This window comes from Camelina sativa, chromosome 16 (genome assembly GCF_030686135.1).
Source record: "Camelina sativa cultivar CO46 ecotype springtype chromosome 16, ASM3068613v1".
Lineage (NCBI taxonomy): Eukaryota > Viridiplantae > Streptophyta > Magnoliopsida > Brassicales > Brassicaceae > Camelina > Camelina sativa.
In genome coordinates, this window is record NC_141895.1 from 30324538 (window position 1) to 30346941 (window position 22404).

At 35.8% G+C, this 22404-nt stretch overlaps 4 protein-coding genes and 2 long non-coding RNA genes across 6 annotated transcripts; 5 read left to right on the top strand and 1 right to left on the bottom strand.

Moving 5' to 3' along the window:
• Positions 1-465: 465 nt before the first annotated feature.
• On the top strand, positions 466-1368 carry LOC147926113 (uncharacterized). The gene has a single exon (XM_087492865.1). The coding sequence runs from the start codon at positions 466-468 to the stop codon at positions 1366-1368; it is 903 nt and encodes a 300-aa protein (XP_087348991.1).
• Positions 1369-8526: 7158 nt separating this feature from the next.
• LOC104752955 (receptor-like serine/threonine-protein kinase SD1-8) lies at positions 8527-12027 on the top strand. Its single transcript, XM_019237994.2, has 8 exons — positions 8527-8654; positions 8860-10079; positions 10176-10301; positions 10430-10581; positions 10695-10905; positions 11018-11255; positions 11336-11486; positions 11583-12027. The coding sequence occupies exons 2-8, from the start codon at positions 9965-9967 to the stop codon at positions 11880-11882; spliced, it is 1293 nt and encodes a 430-aa protein (XP_019093539.1). The 5' UTR covers positions 8527-8654; positions 8860-9964; the 3' UTR covers positions 11883-12027.
• LOC109129559 (S-locus-specific glycoprotein BS29-2-like) lies at positions 8874-9856 on the top strand. The gene is made up of 2 exons (XM_019237876.2): positions 8874-9732; positions 9822-9856. Exons 1-2 carry the CDS (start codon positions 8874-8876, stop codon positions 9854-9856), a joined length of 894 nt encoding a protein of 297 aa, XP_019093421.2.
• Positions 12028-12347: 320 nt separating the features above from the next.
• On the top strand, positions 12348-13123 carry LOC104752956 (uncharacterized). Its single transcript, XR_762038.2, has 3 exons — positions 12348-12472; positions 12574-12628; positions 12888-13123. It is a non-coding gene; the product is annotated as an uncharacterized LOC104752956 (long non-coding RNA).
• Positions 13124-13695: 572 nt separating this feature from the next.
• On the bottom strand, positions 13696-14626 carry LOC147926114 (uncharacterized). The gene is made up of 2 exons (XR_015584778.1): positions 14486-14626; positions 13696-14224 (listed from the first exon to the last, which is right to left on the bottom strand). It is a non-coding gene; the product is annotated as an uncharacterized LOC147926114 (long non-coding RNA).
• A 1654-nt stretch (positions 14627-16280) lies between these two features.
• On the top strand, positions 16281-19258 carry LOC104752959 (uncharacterized). The gene has a single exon (XM_087491966.1). The coding sequence runs from the start codon at positions 16491-16493 to the stop codon at positions 18966-18968; it is 2478 nt and encodes an 825-aa protein (XP_087348092.1). The 5' UTR covers positions 16281-16490; the 3' UTR covers positions 18969-19258.
• Positions 19259-22404: the final 3146 nt, after the last annotated feature.

Sequence of the window (22404 nt, forward strand, 5' to 3'; positions counted from 1 at the left end):
CTTGGTAGTATGCCTTTGTCGTGTTCCATATCTCTGAGGTTTTCAGAGAACAATGAGACACTTGTGTCTCCTGGTAAGCTGTTTGAGATGGGTCTCTTCAGATCCCCGACGAGGATTCCAGAACAGTCCAACGTTGGTATCTAGGAATTTGGTTTAAAAAATTCCCCAGCAAAGTAGTTTGTGAAGAATAACACGGGTTTGGTTCTGTTTTGGTTTGAAATTTAAGTTTTCTTATCTTGTTTTAGTTTGAATAAGTCTAAGTCTTCCTGATTGTTAGGAATCAACTAGATACACGTTTGGAGTTTGTTTCGTTTACTTGTAGCGTTATTTCCGCTTTCAAGCTGTTGTAGTTCAAGGTCTATAAACGACCAGTTTCTTTCATTTTTCAATACAGAACTTTTTCAATAGAGGTTTTGATTCATAAAGACAAAAAGTGGTATCAGAGCCTCTTACTAATCTAAGAGAATGAGTGACAAAGACATGATGGTCATACCAAAGTTTGATGGGGACTACGAGCACTGGGCGATGCTCATGGAGAACCTGCTTCGTTCAAAGGAGTGTTGGAATCTGATTGACACCGGAATTCCAAGCCAAGAACAAGGAACCGTTTTATCAGAAGCACAAAGAGCAGAACTGCAAGAGAAGATTGCAGAGAAGACAATCACTGATCACAAAGTGAAGAACTATCTCTTTGCCTCAATCGACAAAACAATCCTGAAGTCGATTCTCAAAAAGGACACATCAAAGGAGCTGTGGGAATCGATGAAGAAGAAGTACCAAGGCAACGATCGGGTGCAGAGTGCACAACTACAGAGGCTGAGATGTGGCTTTGAGGTTCTTGAGATGAGATCCGGAGAAACAATTGAAGAGTACTTCTCTCGGGTGATGGAGGTAGCAAACGACATGCGCAACCTTGGTGAAGACATGCCTGATCCGAAGATCGTTGAGAAGATTCTCAGAACACTCTCTAAGAAATTCACATACATCGTATGTGCAATTGAAGAATCAAAGGACATCAGGAGCATGATAGTGGATGGTTTGCAGAGTTCTTTGAGGGTTCATGAGCAGAACATGATTCGACATGATGGAGAAGAGAAAGCTCTAAAGGTCGAAGGTCAATGGAGGCTAAGCAATGTCAGAGGTCGAGGAGGATACCCAGCCAGAGGAAGAGGCAGAGGTGGTTATCAAGGAAGAGGTCGTGGTAATGTTAACAAAGAAAATGTGGAGTGCTTCAAATGTCACAAGATGGGACACTATAAGTCAGAATGTCCAGAGTGGGAGAAAGAAGCAAACTATGTTGAGATGGAGGAGGATCTGCTTCTCATGGCAAGGATTGAGGATATCAAAGTCGAAAAGGAGGAGGTCTAGTTCTTAGACTCTGGTTGCAACAACCATATGTGCGGCACAAAGAAGTGGTTCATTGAGCTTGATGAGACTTTCAAAAGAGATGTGAAGCTGGGGGATGATAGAAAGATGTCAGTAGAAGGAAGAGGAAAACTAAGACTTGAGATCAGTGGGAGAACTCAAGTGATCTCTGATGTCTACTTTGTACCTGGTCTGAAGAATAACCTCTTGAGTGTGAGACAACTGCAAGAGAAAGGGTTGAGAGTAATCATTGAAGATGGTATCTGTGAAGTGTGGCACAAAGAAGAGAGGAGGATGATAATGCATTCAACAATGTCAAGGAGTCGAATGTTCATTGTACTTGCAACCGTTAGAGAAGCGAAAGAAGATCACTGCCTGCAGATGACGATAAAGACTAATGACCTATGGCACCGGAGATATGTTCACATCAACAATGGGAGCCTGAAAATGCTAGCAGAAAAGGAGATGGTAACAGGAATTCCTAAGCTAAGTCAGGAAGTAGAGGAAGCAGTCTGTGATATCTGCATTAGGGGAAAACAGAATCGAGAAAGCATACCAAGAATGAGCGTGTGGAGATCAACTCGGCCACTACAACTGGTTCACACCGACATTTGTGGACCAATTACACCAACATCAGAGAGTGGTAAAAGGTACATCACCAACTTCATAGATGATTATAGTAGAAAGTGTTGGAGTTTCTTCTTGTCAGAAAAATCAGAAGCTTTTAGAGTCTTTAAGAAGTTTAAAGTTGTTGTAGAAAGGGAACTGGGGCAATTGTTAGTATGTCTACTTTCTGACAGAGGAGGTGAATATAATTATAAGGAGTTTGATAATTATTGCAGAGAGTTCGGTATCAGGCGACAGCTCACAGCCGCGTACACGCCTCAGCAAAACAGGATTGCAGAGAGAAAGAATAGAACAGTCATGAATATGACTAGGTGCATGCTGTTGGAGATGAATGTTCCAAGACAATTTTGGCATGAAGCAGTTCAGTATGCTGTGTATATACTGAACCGAAGTCCATCTAAGGCATTGGGAGATGTCACACCAGAAGAGAAGTGGAGCAATCAGAAACCTTCAGTTGCACATCTCAGAGTGTTTGGGAGTGTTGCATATGCACTGGTGCCGTATGAAAGAAGGATCAAGCTTGATGAAAAGAGTGTTAAGTGTGTGCTATTTGGAGTAAGCAAGGAATCAAAAGCTTATCGACTATACAACCAGAAACAAAGAAGATAGTGATAAGCAGAGATGTCCAGTTTGACGAGGGTAAAAGTTGGAATTGGGAAGAGAAGCAAGAAGAGCTCGAATGGGATGTTACAGAGGTTGAGTCTGCAGAAACAGAGAATGTAGTTGCAGAGGAAGCAGAGCACAATGCAGAAGAAGAAAATGTTCCTGCAGAAGAGAATGAGGAACACACTGATGACCAAGCTCAAGGAGGATCAGCTCAAATTCCAGTAAGAGATGTGTCAAAAAGAACAATAAGAAGACCAGTGTGGCTGAAAGACTCTGATACTGGAGGTGCAGGTTTCATCGTAGAAGAGGATGAGAAAGAGATTTATGTGTTGTTCATTGGAACCGAAGATCCAAAGTCGTTTGAGGATGCAGCACAACAAGAAGTATGGAGAGAAGCTATGGAGAAAGAGATTGCCTCCATAGAAGAAAACAACACTTGGGAGTTAGTCGAACTACCTGAAGGAGCAAAGAAGATAGGAGTGAAGTGGGTGTTCAAGACTAAGCTCAATGAAAATGGAGAAGTCGACAAGTTTAAGGCAAGACTGGTTGCCAAAGGATATCACCAAAAAGAAGGGATTGATTTTCATGAGGTATTCGCACATGTTGCTAGGTGGGACACAATAAGAGTGATATTGGGCCTAGCAGCAGAAAAGGGTTGGTTTGTGTATCAGTTAGATGTGAAAAGTGCCTTTCTACATGGAGATTTTCTGGAAGAAGTGTTTGTTGAGCAGCCAAGGGGATTTGAGGTTGATGACGAAGCTGACAAAGTATACAGACTGAAGAAAGCATTGTACGGTCTGAAACAAGCTCCCAGAGCTTGGTACAGCCGTATAGAAGGGTACTTTCTGCGTGAAGGATTTGAGAAATGCTATTGCGAACATACATTGTTCATAAAGAAAGAAAGAGAGAACTGTTTGGTAGTGAGTCTCTATGTAGATGACCTCATCTACACCGGAAATTCAAAGAAAATGCTGGAAGAGTTTAAAGCATCGATGATGGGTGAGTTCTCTATGACAGACCTGGGAAAGATGAAATGTTTCTTAGGTGTAGAGGTGGATCAAGATGAGAAAGGCATCTTTATAAACTAGAGGAAATATGCAGAAGAGATCCTAGAAAGGTATGGAATGAAGGAGTGCAATGCAGTCAAAAATCCGATCGTACCAGGAAACAAGTTGACAAAAGCAGGAGCTGGGGAAGAAGTGAATCCGACTATGTTCAAGCAACTTGTTGGGAGTTTAAGGTACCTAACTGCTACAAGACCTGATTTAATCTATTCAGTAAACTTAGTCAGCAGATACATGGAGAGACCAACAGAGCAACACATGGTGGCAGCTAAGAGGATTCTAAGGTATGTTCAGGGAACACGTGAGTTTGGTATTCAATACAAGCGGGGAGGAGAGCAGAAATTGGTTGGGTATGTAGACAGTGATTATGCAGGGGATCGAGATGACTTCAAGAGCACCTCAGGATATGTTTTTATGTTAGGAGGAGGTGCAGTATCTTGGGCTTCTAAGAAGCAGCCAATCGTAACTCTGTCTACAACCGAAGCAGAGTTTGTGTCAGCAGCATATGGAGCTTGTCAAGCGGTGTGGCTCAGGAATGTACTGTCAGAAGTTGGTTTTGAGCAAGTTGGAGATACTGTTATGTTATTTGATAATAGCTCTGCAATTAAGCTGTCGAAGAATCCAGTGCTACACGGAAGGAACAATCATATCCATGTCAGGTTTCACTACTTGAGAGAGTTAGTGAATGAAGGAGCCATTCAGCTTGATTACTGCAGTACTCTAGATCAGGTTTCAGATGTGATGACCAAAGCAATTACGCTTGAAGTGTTTGAGAAACTCAGAAGCAGGATGGGTGTGTGCATGAAGGAAGGATAAACTGGAAGGAGCCTTTCCAGTTTAGGGGAGGAAATGGAGAATAACGCGGGTTTGGTTCTGTTTTGGTTTGAAATTTAAGTTTTCTTATCTTGTTTTAATTTGAATAAGTCTAAGTCTTCCTGATTGTTAGGAATCAACTAGATACACGTTTGGAGTTTGTTTCGTTTACTGGTAGCGTTATTTCCGCTTTCAAGCTGTTGTAGTTCAAGGTCTATAAACGACCAATTTCTTTCATTTTTCAATACAGAACTTTTCAGCTTATTCTTGTTCTAAATAGAGGTTTTGATTCATAAAGACAACAGTTTGGATAGCTAATAGAGACGATCCTAGCTCTCTCCAGTCCAACTGGAATCTTCAACCTCTCAAATTCGGAGCTGGTCCTATTTGATAGTTTCGGTGTTGTATGGAAGAGGAACTTGGAGAACTTGATCATATACTAATCTATATATACATTTTTTAAGTACATTTTGGGTTTTATTATTTTATTTGTATTTATTTAAAAACTTATTTACAAATTTAATCCCTAACGAATTTACAAAAATAACATTACTTCAGATTTTGTTTCCTAAATATTTTACATTTCATTCCAACTAAAAAAAATAAAGCAAAATCGATATGGAAACAAAAACTATGATATATTTAACCATACATTCTATTATGTTTTGAAAATATTCTATCTCTGAATCATTTGCAAACAAAGAAAACAACAATTTGATTCCCATTTTATTTTCCAATACCTATGACCTTTGATTCTTAACGTAAGAAGAATTTTGATTCACATTTATTTAAATATTATAATTAATATATATATAAATATAAATTTAATAAAATTATAAATTATTATGATTATGTAAAATTAAAAAACAAATACTATATAATATGGTTATATAGTAGATGAGTCATAGAGAGGACATGTTGAAATTAATAAAATATCACTAAATTTGTGCTAACACGGTTAAATCCTCATTTATAATTTTTCAACACTATTAATATTATAATATTTGACATATAAAATCAAATTAATTTAATTAAGATTGTGTAAAATAATTAAATCATCAGGAACAATGTGACTTAATCATAGCGTATAAATGACTTATTATGTATTTAGATCTCTTATTTTTTATTATAATAATTAAAAATCAAAATAGAATCTCAAACACTAAACAAAACAAACTAAATATAACAAACGAATGACCATGAAGTATATTGTGGGTTAAAAAATTAATATAAAAATTTAACCATACAAACTGCCGGAAAATTTAGTTATTCATCTATTTACAAAACATTTTATATTTAACAAAACAAATACAACATAAATATAAATAACCACGAGTTAAAATCTAGTATACTATATAATAAATGAAGGGAGTCTTTAATATCACTATAATCATATACTATATAATATGCATTCAATTAATATTACTATAATCATATACTCCCTCTGTTTCACAAAAAGTGTCATTTTGACACAGATTTTTTGTTACAAAAAGAGTGTCATTTTATATTTTCAATGTAGTTTTTAATATTAATTCTCATTTTTATCCCTACTATTTCAGCTTATTAATTAGAAAGAAAAATTGTTTTAGTGTATTTATAAAGGGTAAAATAGAAATTCATATATTTTTCTTAATATGTGTGCATTGTATCAAAATGACACTTTTTATGAAAGAGAGGGAGTACTATATAATAAATGAAGGGAGTCTTTCCATAAATGATACCTCATCTAGAGATTTAATTAAGTTTTCCTTATAAAGTTTAATTTAATACTATTTTCTTATTAATCAAAAATAGTACATATGGTTAAAATTTAAAGCCCGTGCATAAGTGCATCTACAATACCAAAGAATAACAAAAAAATTGGCGTCAAAAAAAAAGAAAAAAATGAATGACAAAGAAAATAGTACTCGTATATGATAACTTCATCAATTATTCAATAATCATGAGTATTAAATTATTAATAAGTCAAAGGAAAACCGTACATACAACTTTTTTAACGTATTTCCAAAGTGCAAGGTTTTCAGGTTATGGAAAATTGCGGCATTGACAATAGTAACTAGTAAGTTCCTTATACAGCTTCCGAATTTTAACATATGGGCCTGTTCGTTTCTCTATTCGGGTGAAATGAAAAATGGTGTTTGTTTTTAACAATTTAACTGACCATTTGAATGTATCAGTTGGATGATTTTTTCTAAACTCATCCAAAAAATATGAAAAATCTGGCTGAGTCTGATTGGTGCATTCAATTGGAGATGATTCAGCAAAAAATATAAAATATCCAAAATGCCTTTTAAGCTTGATGATGTTGCAAAGTTCAGCGTTTAGCTTGATTATGTGGAATCTGAATTTGATTTTAAGCAGTCAAATAGCCAATCTGAATTTGGTTTCATATATTGTTCTTTGTCTTGTGCCTGAGAGATGCCAACTTTAAGTTGATAGATCTGTTGCTATCGAGATTGCTTTGTTTTTGCCATGATTTGATAAGAAACAATGTGTAAACTCTTATCTATTACTTTCGAAGCATTGTTACAAAGAATAGAGCCCCCGGCACATCACTGATTATGATAATCTATTGAGACATCATCGCTTTGTCTCCTTGTCTACAGTCCAACGTAAGCTAGATAGAGAAGTTAAGGAGTTGATGGTTCCAACGTCCAACGGTAGTGACTGAGATGTGTTTGCAATTTCTGGCGGCGGTGATGGTTTAAGAGGCGGAGGCGGAGAACTAGACTTCCATACTAACAGATTTGTGATCTTAGAAATATTAGAAAGCATCAGTTGCTGTTTTTGTTTACTATTGAAAGGTTATCTTTTGGGGTTTTTAGTTTGTGAGCTCTCATAAAAATCTTTTGGAGTTATGTATGATACTGAATCATTGATTGAGATTTTTGGATTTTTTGTTTGATGTTGATGTTGATTTTTTTGTAATTGGCATAACATGTTTTAAATCTTATAAAAGTTTATATTTCATGAAAATGGAAATTTATAAATGTCAGAAATAGTAATTTGTAAATTTATATATATTAGATTAATAATTAAAATTAATATGATTAACATTAAGGGTTTTTAAAATTTATTAGATCAAAACATGGACATTTTAGTCATTTTTATTATCAAATCCATGTAGATGAGAAATGTAAATAAATAAACAAACACATTTCTATTCAAATGAATAATCCAAATGATTCTTATATTGTCTTGTTTGTTTGATCATTTGACATCCAAATAATTCATTTGGATGAATCATTTGAACTGATCATTTGAATGGAAATGTCAAATGACTAAACGAACAAGGCCATAGTCTTTATTGGTCGGCTACACGAACCATCTAGAGAAATAGATCATCAAATAATTGTTAAAATAGAATAACAATTTTATCATGTATAATTTTTTTAGCAAATATAATTTTAATTTTAGTAAGACAAAATATATTTAAATGTTGATTAGTTTTACAATTGCTGTGGTTAAACTTTTACATTTTCGTGAAATCAAACGTTCGTTACCCTAATAATAAAATTAATAATTATTTTTTGGATAAACTTAAATTTGGTGCATATTAGAAGAGGCAAAAGTTAACAATTGCTTGCTTTATAAGTAACGAACCCAAAAAACCCCAAGAGTCTAAATGAACGAGGCCAAGTAAAACACAAGAGTAAAGCTCATTAAGAAACGAAAAGTAAAACCCATTTAGTGACCCAATGTTTTTAACAAACGGTTTCTTTGTATTCCTCGGTCACGGAACGAGCCGAGCAGCAGCATTCTGATCCCATTTAGAAAGTCAAAACCTATAAAAGAAGAAAAAGTCCAAGCTACAAATTTATGATTCTTTGAAAAGAAGAGAACAGTTCACTAGTGCTGTCGTCTGCCTACTTTTGAGTTTTAGTTTTTCGCTTCTTCTTTTTCTATTTTGGGTTGAACAAGAACAAAAAGTAAGAGTTTGAATTTCGCAATGGAAGATGTTCCATTTAACGGAACTACATTTAAAAGTCAAAACCAGAAAAGAAAAAGTCCAAGTTAAAAAAACAGTTCACTAGTGCTGTCGTCTGCCTACTTTTGGGTTTGAGTTTTTTGCTTCTTCTTCTTAAACGAGAGAAGAGTATGAAAGCCCTTGAACGAGAGAAGAGAAAGAAAGAGCTAGAGACCAAGAAGAAAAATTCAAGAATTGCACCAACCAAAGAGGTTACTACTTTAGTTTTTTTTTTTTTTTTTTTTTCGTATCTGTCATTGTAAATGGAAGATACAGTAGAGAGAACAGAGACTCCCACAAATTTCATTTTTTTTTTTTTTTGCTTATGTGTAATCTCAATAGATCGAGTTTGATATCTCTGTTAGTAAAAAAAAAAAAAAAAGTATCTGATGATGATTCGGGTATTTATGTTTCCAGAAACAGAGGAGATCATGATGCTCACAAACGCAAATGCCGGAGGAGGAGATGACAACAGAAGTATCCAAGGAGGACATTTTGTTGATTGGCCTAGAGTTGAGTATAAGTTATACATACATATGCATCAGTCTGCCTTGTTTCTTTTGCTTTTGCTTGGTAGTATGCCTTTGTCGTCGTGTTCCATATCTCTGAGGTTTTCAGAGAACAATGAGACACTCGTGTCTCCTAGTAAGCTCTTTGAGATGGGTCTCTTCAGATCCAGGGTTCCAGAACAGAATCGTTGGTATCTAGGAATTTGGTTTAAAAAGTTCCCCAGCAAAGTAGTTTGGGTTGCTAATAGAGACGATCCTCTCTCCAGTCCCACTGGAATCTTCAACATCTCAAATTCGGAGCTGGTCCTCTTCGATAGTTTCGGTGTTGTATGGAAGGAAAACTTGGGGAACCTTGTCAATAAGGAATCCTCGGTGGTGGCAAAGCTTCTCGATAACGGCAATTTCGTGGTAAAAGATCCAACCGGGTTGTTATTGTGGCAGAGCTTTGATTCTCCCACTGACACTTTACTCCCTGGAATGATACTTCATGATCATGACACAAGCATACAATCCTGGAAAAGCTCACAAGATCCGTCCAGTGGAGACTTCAGATACTTGATCACAAATCTTCAAGAAGGTTTCATTCTTCTTGGCGATGGAATTTACGCGACACGTATCTTTCCGATCAAAACAGTACCTTCCACTACGAATGCCACCTTCCCTGCAATGTTAAGAATGGAGGAAGATGGAGTCGTCCGGCTCCTCGTCTGGCGAGGAAAATGGGAAGTGGACTGGACTTCTCCAGCTGAGGACGATTGTGATACGTACAAAGCCTGTGATGGTGATAATAAGTTCTGCAACATAGTAAACCTTAACCCCATGTGTAACTGTATCAAAGAATTTGAGCCAAGTGACCATCATTCTGGAAAGCATTGCGTGAGAAAGACAAAACTGAGTTGCCTTGAGAAAGAGTTTGCCAAGATGACAAATATGAAGCTTCCAGAGTTTGGAGAGCAAATGATCCACACGATTGCAGTTGTACGGCGTTTGCAAACGTGGACACGCAAAATGGCATGTCAGATTGCATGATGTGGTCAGATTCTGAGCCGTTAATTGATGTTCGCAGTTACAATGGCGGCGACAAGGGGCAAGATCTATATATAAAGATAGCCGTGCCTGCAGATTTCGGTTAGTTATATATTTTTCTACAAATAATAATAAGTCGTCTAGATATGCCTTTATTAATAATTACTCTATTCAATATTATTTTGTTTCGCGCGCAAGGAAATAAGAATATGAGTGAAACCACCATCGGGTTGATTGCTGGAGGAGCCAGCACATTGCTTCTCATCTTCATCGTGCTTCTCTTATTCAAAAAAAGAATAAGAAAGATGATGGCAAGAACAATTGGTATTTTTTTTATTTATTTATTCTCTGTTGAATCTTATATAATATTCTTTTTCAATACATCTTGTTCGATCGTAGACACTAATTTTTTATTTGTTTTTTTTGTGTTCATGTCTCATAACGAAAAACAGTGTGTCAACGTGAAAATCCAACCATGGAGATGATAAGCATAACCGAGGAATGGCAATCAAAAGCCATGGATTTTGAAGTCATTTCCCAAGCCACCAACTTCTTCTCTGACTCCAACAAGATTGGAGAAGGTGGTTTTGGTAACGTTTACAAGGTATGTATTCATGATCATCTTATATGAAATACTCTTTTCATTGTAAAAAGCACTCTGACCATTGGCTAGATTCAGATTGTGTTTTTTAACGAGAGATGTGGTGACACTGACAGGGTCGGTTACTTAACGGGTTAGAGGTTGCTGTCAAGAGGATTATTAGTATGACACCTGAGGGGATCGAAAACTTTGACAACGAGGTGAGACTCATTGGGCTAGTTCAGCATATAAACATCATCCGACTCATTGGTTTTTTCTCTGACGAAAACGAGAGGATCCTAGTATATGAGCACCTGGAAAACCTAGGACTCAACTCGTGCATTTTCGGTTAGTATAGTGCGGGCCTCTCTTTTCTCGGAAGCTATATATATATATATAGTTCAAGAGTTAAAGTGTATATATATCTGTACATTTGACTTGGTTTTGATCTTTTTCATAGACACAACCCGAAGCTCTTCTTTAAACTGGCAAAAGAGATTCGACATTGCCATTGGTATTGCTCGAGGGCTTTCATACCTTCACCAAGATTCCCGATTCAAGATAATCCACCTTGACCTGAAACCAAGCAATATCTTGCTTGGTGTAGACATGATCCCAAAGATCTCCGATTTTGGGATGGCAAAGACACTGGCAAGGGACGAGACAGAAGCTATTGCCACGGGCGGGGGCGGAACTTTGTAAGCAACTATACTACCACCGTATCTTCATTCATTATTTTCATAAACTGTGACAGCTAAATATATCGTTATGCATGCAGTGGTTACATGCCGCCCGAATACTTGAGAAACAATATATACTCTGTGAAATACGATGTTTTCAGCTTTGGGGTCTTGCTTCTTGAGATTCTCAGTGGAAAGAGAAACAGTAGGTTCCCTGCCCTGAACGACGGAGAAACTCTTCTAAGCTACGTAAGCTTGTAATTAACAACCAAATTCTACCTTTTAATTTGTCGTTTCTAAAAATAAACACTTATATATATAATTTAATTACATTTTTACACACAGATATGGAGTAACTGGAGCGAAGGAAAGGGGCTAGAGATCGTCGATCCGGCCATTACATCTTCATCAGAATTTCGACCAGATCAAGTTCTAAGGTGCATACAGATTGGTCTCTTGTGCGTTCAACAACTTGCACAAGACAGACCGACTATGTGGTTGGTGGTTCTCATGCTAGAAAGTGAAACAGTTGATATCGATATGCCTAAATCCCCCGGTGACACTAGTTCATCCTCGAGGGAACATCTAGATGATGAATCTTACAGCGTTTGTCAAATGACCATGTCGACCATGAACGGTCGGTAATAACTTACTTCCAGAAATTCGACAAGGATTCTAAGTTTTATAACATCTCGTTTTCGAACAAAAAGTTATCTTTGTAAAACTCAAATCTCTCAAGTTCATTCGGCAAATTCTATATAAGTTACTCATTAAATTATTGAACTACAAATTCTTGTTGTTGAGCCTCCTTTGTGCTTCATCCATGGAAGCTGTTCCATTTAATTAACGCTACATTTCAAAGTCAAGTCGCTTAATTTACTGGGAGATTGATCATGGAATAAATTTACTGGTTATATTTACATAACACAAATATATAACATGATCAGCTAACTTTACATAGATTCTCTCCATAGTTTTGCAGCCCGTCTCCATTGAGCTATTTAGTGAGTAGTTTAGTAATAAAAACAGATTAAATATAATCTAAATAGTCCAATTATGCTTTAGGATCGATCGTGAGATTAGATGTTTTAGAATTATTAAGGATCTTGGGCGTGTCAATTGGTGATTGGCTGGAAAAAAAAAAGGGGGAAAATGTTTTCTTTTTCTTCCCTCGGCGAAATCGGAAGAAATCTACAACACTTGGGACTTCATCTCACCTGCGATCTTCTTCTAAGGTTTTTTTTTTTTTCTTTTTATATTGAATCTAATGAAATCAAATTGACGGATATGGTGTTTAATTTGTTTGATATATGATGAAATCAAATCTTATTATCAGGATCCGACATGATGACGAACCCAAACCCGACCATTGATTGAAAGCAGCTTCGCCGGTAACAAAATCTTGACTTTAATCAATCTCACAAGACAAAAGATGTTTATCGATTTCGGATTTTAAAGCCGTTCACGTGCAGAACTTGATTTAGTATTTATCACAATCAAATAGATCAAACAGCGAAAGACATTTTAGTTGGTTATAGTTTTTGTTTTTTCTTTCTCAAAATTAATTGTAAATGGCATCTCTTGTAAATATAACAAACAAATCAAGGTTAATAAAGGTCATTTGCCTGACTTTTTTAAGTGTTGTTTTAGGAAAGATGGAATATGGATGTGTTGATATCTAAGCGGCATGGAATCGGAAGCGGGTACCTGGAAGCGGGTACGTTTGGAAACGCTGAACGTATTTTATGAAAAATATTGGAATCGGGTACGTTTAAAAACGCTGAAGCGTATTTTATGAAAAATATTGGAATCGGGTACGCTTTGGAAGCGTATAATTTAAATATATAAATATATATATATATATATATATATGTGGTTAATAATAATAATATATAGTCTAAAACATATAATTTTATGTATTTAAATTACTATGTACAAGATTAGAATCAAAATTCTAATAGAAAAAGGTCTTACGTTTAAAAAATAAGTTTAAAGGTTATACTTTTTTTTTTAAATGTAAGTTAGTATGAGAATTAGTTGTTTAAAAATAATTGTATTTTTGATATTTAAAAGAAAAAACACAAAACAAGAAACGTAAAAAAAAAAAAAAAAGTAAATTGGTAAAAAAAAACACAAATGGGCCTCGCTTGATCCCAAGAAGAAATAAAAGACAAAAAAATCTGAAGGCACGTGGACGAAGAATAAATCATCTTCTTCCTTTGTCTGGTTTATGAAACAACAACCTCAACGACGAAGAAACCATTTACGATTCCGATTTATAATCAATCACGCTTCCATCACCCAATCGAACGATTCTAAAACGTTTCCAATCGCCTTTTTTGGGAATCGCGATTCCCTTGCGCTTCCTAGCGATTCTGACCGCTTCCAATTCCGATTTCGGAGCGAGAATCGGAGCTTCACCGACGATTCCGTGCAAGGTAGGTTGATATAGTAGTAATATAGCAACATTTATGTATTATTCTGGGTAATATCCCAAATAAATTATGATGATTTCATCAATTCTTCACAAAAAAAAAGAAACATTTGTGCAACGATTACTTAAAGCAAATGGCTCATACAAAGCCAAAGCTGCCATTGGAACAAAACAACAACAAACATAAACAAATATATTGCATATAAACATAAAAGACATGAGCAATGATCCCATGCACTTCCAACAGGGTCATCTTTTGTTTGATCGCGTATACTAACACTCACCAATAGCAAAGGCTTTGCAGTAGCTCATTTGCGATTGCGGCATTGACAATTAAGTTTCGTGGCGTTGCGTGCGTCTCTATTTATACAGCTTCCGAATTTAAACCTGTATGACCTACACAATAATTCACATATTTTGGGCTTTTTATCTTCTTTCTTTTTTTGGTCACCGGGAGTTTTTTTTTCTTCGTGCATATCTTTACAGTACGTCTCGTTATGAAGATTAAGTGTGCGACCATCTTTTAGATTTTTAGCCTCTAGTTTTGATATTCCTGGAATCGTGTTAAGTCAACAAGTTATAAAATATTAATAATATGAAATCTATTACTTAAATAAATATTTCAGTTTTGTTTAGGTTTGAATATAGAACATACTCTGTCATTTTCATTCAAAAGAAATTTGGGTTTGGATTTTTGTTTTTTGTTTTCTTTTCTTTCTTGCATTTAACAATGGCAAAATATATATATATATATTTTTTTAAAAGGGTAAACAAATAATCGAAACATATCTGAGACTCATATTATGTTTATGACCTGTTATTATCGTCAACGTGAAGATCATCACAAAAGTGATCAAGCGAAGAAGCAGACTTTTAATCTTGGCCATCTTTCTTATCTTTCTTCCTTAATTCCACTCTTCTTTTTTCTTTTTTGGATGGAAGGTTTTATGATTGTATTGTATAATCATCAGACTGCTATATATATAGTGAGCTTTTATTTTTATTTTTGGAAAAAGGAAAAGAAACATTGTCCTTAAAACATGGAAGAGTTACGAAGAAGGATAAAATATACTAATCTGATGACCACATATTATTTGCTAATTTTTTAGTAAATAGAAAAAACAGAGTTTGGAAAAGTATTAACGTTTACGGTAACAAAAATTTAAAACCACAACCTATAATACCTTTTATTACCATACATTTCGGGAGCGATCAGATCAGTTTCGTTTCGTTTCGATTCTATGTGGTTTCGGCTAAGAGAACATGACATTTGAAGACGTTCAACTATATTGAATGCAGTATGGAAATGGACACAAATTATTTAATCAGATTTTTTCTTATTTTTCTCCTCGAAAATTGATTTATTTCTTACACTAAAGCAAAAAGCTAAAAAAAAAACATATGTTATTTTATAAAGCATATCAATTGAAAGCATGTAACAAACACTAGAGTGTACAATTAGATTGTGTATGGTATGAGTATATATCTATGTTGAAAGAAGTTTAACATGTTTTTATCAGGAGTATAAGTGTATTTGATACTTGGGTCATATGGTTTTAAAGTATAGGTTAAGTCATTATTAACTTAAACTATAGTCTTAGATGTTGTATATAGTATACAGCTTGTACATGAAGTTCATTAATGAGAATACAAAGATATTTTTCAATCTCTCTCTTCAGCTTGACGTTTCTCTCTCTTGTTCTTCATCATTTATGAGATTCTGTTACAAGAATCTTGTTAGTTTTCATGTGGTATATATTAGGCATTGCATTTGTACACATTTACGATCAACCAAAAAAATCGACCAAAGAGAAATATTAATATACAAATATTCGACCCACATAAAAGCATGCGGATCTTATTTTGTTAAAAATAATCATTCTCTTATTTTATACTAATAAGGACTTCGCATAAATAATTCACTTTAATATATATATAATTGACTTTTTCCATTTATTATCACTCAAACACACTATAATTATAATTGTAACTCCTCTAATTAAATTATTTTAGAAATGTAAGTTATATCCTTGAAATGTAAGTTATATCCTTGAAATGTTTATTTATAGGCTATAAATAAACTTTCTACATCATCATCCACCAAATTAAAATTTGTAACTCTCTCTTACCTCCAATTTTTTTGTTTGAGAATTTGTATACTCATCATTATATTTAGTTCTTGTGATCCAAAATATAATTATATAAAGATCTTTATAATATTTCTTTAATTCAAAATTTTGTAATTTAATGATTTTCTATATAAAAACAATTGATATTCCATTTCCAAAATTTTACTACAAAGAAGAAATCATTAGAATTTAACCTAGCAATATAGCTTAAATTAAGGTGAACATAAAAGAGATTAAAAATTAAATTATTAGGATTTTTAATTGCATTTCATATGATTTTATAGGAAATATATTTAATTGATACTTTAAAATTGTTTTGCAATTTAATTATTAAATGTTTTAGGTAAATTTTGAATATCATAATAAACTTCTATGATTTGAATTAATAAAGTGTATTATTGACATTTAGGAACTTTGTTTGTTATATATGTATTTTTAATGGAAATTTCAAAAATACATCTTTTTCAATACCACTTTCAAAAATACCATTTTAAAAAACTTTATTAAAAAACATTTCTCAGAAAATTCTATTATTACATAAACTACAATAAATTAACATAACTAACACAAGTTACACAACATTAAATCCAAAATTAAATATTTCACTTCTCCGTCCACTGAGTAAACTAATCAAACCTCTCTCTCTCTCTCTATTTGGCGGAGAAAAAGTCGCCGATCCGACTGTGTAAAATGATGAGTCATGGTGGTGGTGGTGGCGGCGGCGGAGGAGGAGACGCTGAACGTATGTTAGCTCAAGCAGAGAAGCTACTCTTAAGCGGAGACTTAAACGGTTCAAAAACCTATGCGATCCGCGCATGCGAAGCCGATCACTCACTCGTAGACCACGCCGAACTAATCCTCGCCGTCGCCGATACTTTAATCGCCGGAGAATCAAGAATCAGAGGAACAGCCTCCGAACTTCCCGACTGGTACGCCGTGCTCCGTCTCGTTCGTCTGACTCACAACCCGGAACTCGTCGCGACTCAGTACAGCAGACTCGCCGTGTTGCTTAACCCGGGTCGTAATCGGTTCCCGTACTCTGAGCAAGCTTTTAGGTTGATCTCTGATGCTTGGTATGTTCTCTCTGATCCTTCTAGAAAGGCATTGTATGATAGGGAACTGCATCTGAGTCAATTTGGGAACCTCGGTCAATTAGGGTTTCAGCTTTTCAATCAATCCCCTCCTCCTCCTCAACATCAATCGCAATCGCCTCAGCATCAGAACCAAACGTTGTCGTTTCAGAACCAGCAGTTACCATTTCAGCTTCATCAACCACATTTTGCTCAGCCTGTACAGCAACAGCAAAGGTCTCAGTTTGATCAGCAGTTATTGCAGGAGCAACAACAAGCATCTTGGAGGCAACAGTTTGGTCAAGAGCAAAGTAGTGATTGGAAAAGACCAGTAGAGGAGGAGGAAGAGAGGTTGATTAATTTGAACAATGCAACTGATAGGGTTCAGTCTAGTCGTCGTTTTGCTGAGCCGGAGCGACCGCCTAGTAGATCTTCTTCTCATAGGACTCCTTCCACTGATTTGACATGGGCTTCATCTAAGCCTACTCCAACATCTGACTCTGTACACCATTCTGACTCTGTCCCGTGGCAATCCAGTGAGCCGGCTAGGCAGTATCAGTCATCTAGTAGGTCTAGTGAAGCTTCTCATCTCTCGCTGCTTCCTTCTGTTTCAGACTCACCTCATGCATCTCAGCCAACTCGCTCGATTCAGTCGCATGCAGTCTCTAAACCGCAGCCAGTTTCTAAACCACATCCGCCATTCCCAATGTCTCAGCCTCCATCGACCTCTAAGCCATTCCCTATGTCTCAGTCACCACAGACCTCTAATCCGTTCCCTGTGTCTCACTCATCACTAAAGTCTAAGCCTTTGCCGGTTTCTCAGTCATTACAAAAGTCTACTAAGCCATTGCCGCTCTCTCAGTCATCACAAAACTCTAACCAGTTCCCGGTGTCTCAGTCATCATCAAAGTCTATGCCATTCCCTGTGTCTCAGCCACTACCTACCTCTAACCCATTTCCGGTGTCTCAGCCAGCACCAAACTCTAAACCAATCTCCATGTCTCAACCATTATCGACTGCTAGACCTTTCCTAGCATCTCAGTCACCACCGGCCTCTAAGCAATTTCCTATATCTCAGCCACCTCCGGCCTCTAAGCAATTTCCTATATCTCAGCCACCTCCGACCTCCAAGGCATTCCCGGTATCTCAGCCACCACCAGCCTCTAAGCCATTCCCAATATCACAGCCACCCAATACCTCTAAGCCAGTGCCAGTATCTCAGCCACCCACGACCTCTAAGCCATTTTCCATGTCTCAGCCAGCACCAGCCTCTAAGCCGTTCCCAACATCACAGCCACCCAATACCTCTAAGCCAATGCCAGTATCTCAGCCACCAACAACCTCTAAGCCGTTGCCAGTGTCTCAGCCATCACCCGCATTTCAGTCAACCCGTCCCTCTCAGCCACCTGCAGCCTCTAGTTCTCTCTCTCCACTGCCTTCTGTCTTCGATTCAACTCAATCATTCGAGCCACCTCCAGTCTCTACTACTCCCTCTCCGGTTCCAGCAGCCTCTACTATTCCATCTCCACCACCGCCTGCGCCAGTCTCTCAGCCAACTCGGGGTTTTAACCAAACCCAACCTACAGAACATACTCCAAAGAGCGGGGCTGCAAGACACAATTCCGAGCCGGAGGTTCCGAGTTTCTGGACGACTTGTCCGTACTGCTACGTGCTTTATGAGTATCCCGTCATTTACGAGGAAAGCGTGCTTAAATGCCAAACTAAGAGCTGCAGGAGAGCTTACCAAGCGGTGAAGGTTCCTTCTCCACCGCCAGTTTCCGAAGAAGATAGCTACTATTGCTGTTGGGGTTTCTATCCAGTAGGATATTCAGAAGTTACTAAAGTCCCAGTCAGTGGTTTACAGTCTAAAATTCCAGTCTGTGATTTACCTAAATCAGCACCCAAAAAACCATCTCCAAAGGTATATTATTATGACGATGAAGATGTTGATGATGATTCATACATAGATTCGGATCTTAGTGACGACGATGATGATGATGATGATTGGCTGATGAATGGAACAAAAAGGAAGAAAAATGTAAAGCAAAGTAAAGCTAAAGCTTCAACCAAAACAAAACGTCGAAAAGCAATTGAGTAAAAAAAAATCAGGTAGGGAACAGAAAGAGAACAACTTTCATGTAAGGCTCTCTCTCTCTCTTCTTTATTTCTGGCTCTGTTTGTTGTACTTTTAGTTGTAGTAGCTTCTATTTTTATGTAGTGTAGGGTAAAATTGCTTTGCTTCCGCAGTTTCCATGTTCTGTTTAGGCTCTGCTGCGGTCGGATCGGTCTTAGCGATTTGAGGTTAAGCTTAGAAACAACGTTTGTAACTTGTAATGATGTTCTGATGCCTCTTTTTGGATTAATGTAGTATCATCCTTTTTTTGGAAAGACGGTGGAGTTTCATCATTTTGATCAGTTTAGGATTTTGAAAAAAATACTCACTCTCTCGTTTTGTTCACTTGCCTCTTGTTACTATACTTAGGTATAAATTTTGGTATATGGCAGATCAGAGTTGTATAGTACTGTAGTAAGTATTTTTCATTATGAGTTTGAATATGTCGAGTGTATCATAACGGAGTTAATTTACCATCAATGGGTATAAAAGTGACTATAATTTATAAATAATAAATTAAAACCTTGCATTTTAGTAAACCTACCTTTGATATGTGTGGGAAACGACGAGTCGACGATAGCATCAAATTCTCATAAATTTGTTGGGCTAACTAGTCCATTCGATCCACAGTCCAATACAAAATGGGTATATATAGTTTCAGTTATGTAGTGGAACAACAAATATCAAAGTGAACCGGTTTGAAGAACCAAGCTTAGATGTGAACACAAATATGATTGTGTCGTATTTAAACCATCATAATGATCATATATACTACTAATCATTAATTCGTCATCACCTACAAATCTGTGATTCTGTAGGTGCATGAAGATCCAAATGGACACCCTAACCAGTATTAGATCATTTAATTTATCAATATTAAAAGTTATTAAAACTTAAAACCATCTTAATGATCAGATAAGGATATCATTAATTCGTCATCACCTACAAAACAACAGAATCAAATTGGATATGCAACTAAAGGGACCCCATTTACCAAAATGTCAGACCTAATCATGACCACATTTAATATATTAATTACAAAATATTTACTTCATCACTAACAATTATTGCAAACCATTCAATGGCTGTTTCAGTGTCCACGTTATCATCTGCAATTTACACTCCTTAATTATTGCGTGTCACTAGTACTAATTTAATACGCAAATCTTTCTTAATCTTCTTTTCACTTGCACTAAATAAACCTTTACAAAATACTAAATACAAACCTTTATAAAATTGACAAAGGAGTATATTGTTTTTATAAACCTTTACTACAAAACAAACCTTTATAAAATTGACAACAAAAGAAAACCAAAAAAAAATAGTAATTATTTTATTGTAATTAAACACATTTTCATAGAAATCTCTTCTTTTTTTTTTTTTCACTAGAAAGATTATATTGATTGATAAAAGAGTTCGGAAAGATTACAAATCACAAGAGAAAAGATGAGAGTGAAATTAGAGAGACACAAGGATCTATCCATAACCTACAACTAGAAGAGGAAAGAAATTTACAGATACAATGTTTAAACCAAAAACATCTTGTCTCGAGACTGATTTAGCTCTTGAAAAACCATAAGGACTTCCCACATACCAAAAGATGATAACGGCTTCAACACAGATGGTCATAACAAGAGAATGGAACTTGGTTTTCTCCGCAGAAGATGCATCTTTCTCTATAAGTGTTTTGTCAAGGATCTCCCGGGATGTAACCGTAAGATAAACGAGACCCACTTGAACCTTTCAACGCCACAACGACCAAGTAATTAAGCTTAAACAAAGCTTAATACTAGATGAACTAATTCAAACATAACCAAAGCTCAACCTCAAACTAACAAAGAGAAATAGTTGAGGAAGAGAAACTTAGCCCAAACGAGGGAGACTACAGCCCAAACAAGGGAGGTTACTAAACCTGAGCTCTAATGATACCAGATCTTAAACAATTACAATCTGATCAGAGCAAACAGGGGACACAAGAAGGAGAGAGGAGAGGCAAACGAAATACCAAGATAAAGGAGAGTCAGAGATCCAATGATGCATAGATTTGTCGATGAAGGAAGGAAGAAGAGCCGTCGCAGGAGGAAACAAGGATCTCCATTGTCGCGTATTCTCAACCAAAGTGAACCAGCGAATAGATCTGAGCCTCCACTCCGTGAATAGCGAACAGCAACGGCAACCCGAGCTCACCAACAACCCACAGATTCGAAGAATCCGGAAACAAGGACAATATCTCACTAGCTCTCGATCTCAAATCTTTAGATTCACATCGCCAAAATCTCCACGCTTCCTCAACCGTAGAATACAAAGACAAAGGCTAGAAACTAAGCATGAAATTTAAAAGAGGTGACCGACGCCGGTGCTATATGAGCTACCACGCGCCGGTCAAAGGGTTAACGAAGGCTTTGTGCTAAAGGAGGCGGCCAGAAAGAAAACTAGGTCAATCCTTTATCGTTTTATTTTCTTCTTAATTGACAATGATTTTTCATAGAAATCTCTATATGCAGTGAAATTTATTCAGATTCGTAAAATGAGGTAATCAAGTCTAGTTGAGAAAAAAAAACTGTAATTAAGTACAACTTAATTAAAGTATACAATAAATACATGTCAATCTTGTTATATTCATTCATTCAACCAGCTGTGGGGAAAAAACTGGACAATTAATCCTTGTCATAACTACACAAAATAAATGAATTGAAGAGATGATCATCTAATAATTGACGCAAATCAACTAATATGATCGGCCTTTAATAACTTTAAAAGAAAGATAATCTTAAGTCTTCGTCCAAAAGGACCAAAACAGTAAATATTTGGTGCCAAAATATAAATATATTTTTTTTAACAAAATATATATATATATATATATATATATATATATATATATATAGTTTGGTCCAACTATGCTGCATGCACGCACGAGCCGCTTAACTCTAGCTATGTAAAGTCTTTTTCCTGACCAAAAAACTTTAATTTTGTATAGATAACATTTATGTAATTGATTGTCAAAAAAAAACATTTATGTAATTAAATGATTCTCAAAAAAATTATTCAAGTGATGAAGAGTCAGTCATGTAACTAAATCTCTTTAGATAAATTGAACACATGAACTCATCAATGACGAAATTTAAAATATATGTCGACATTTTTTACAAAATACGTGAGCTTAGAATTAAACATCAAATAGCTACTGATTTTATGTATGGCTTTTAGCAGAACTTTACTATAAGCAATTTATCTTGTAATATATATATATATATATATATATATATATATATGAATAAATCATCTAAGTTTTGCATAATTTATGTATTCATATAGAACGTAAATATCTCTTTATATGAATTAAACAAAATGTTTAAACGTAAAACATCTGGAATTTTCCTAACCTGAGATATGGGTTATTGTGAAACTGAATTTAATTCGA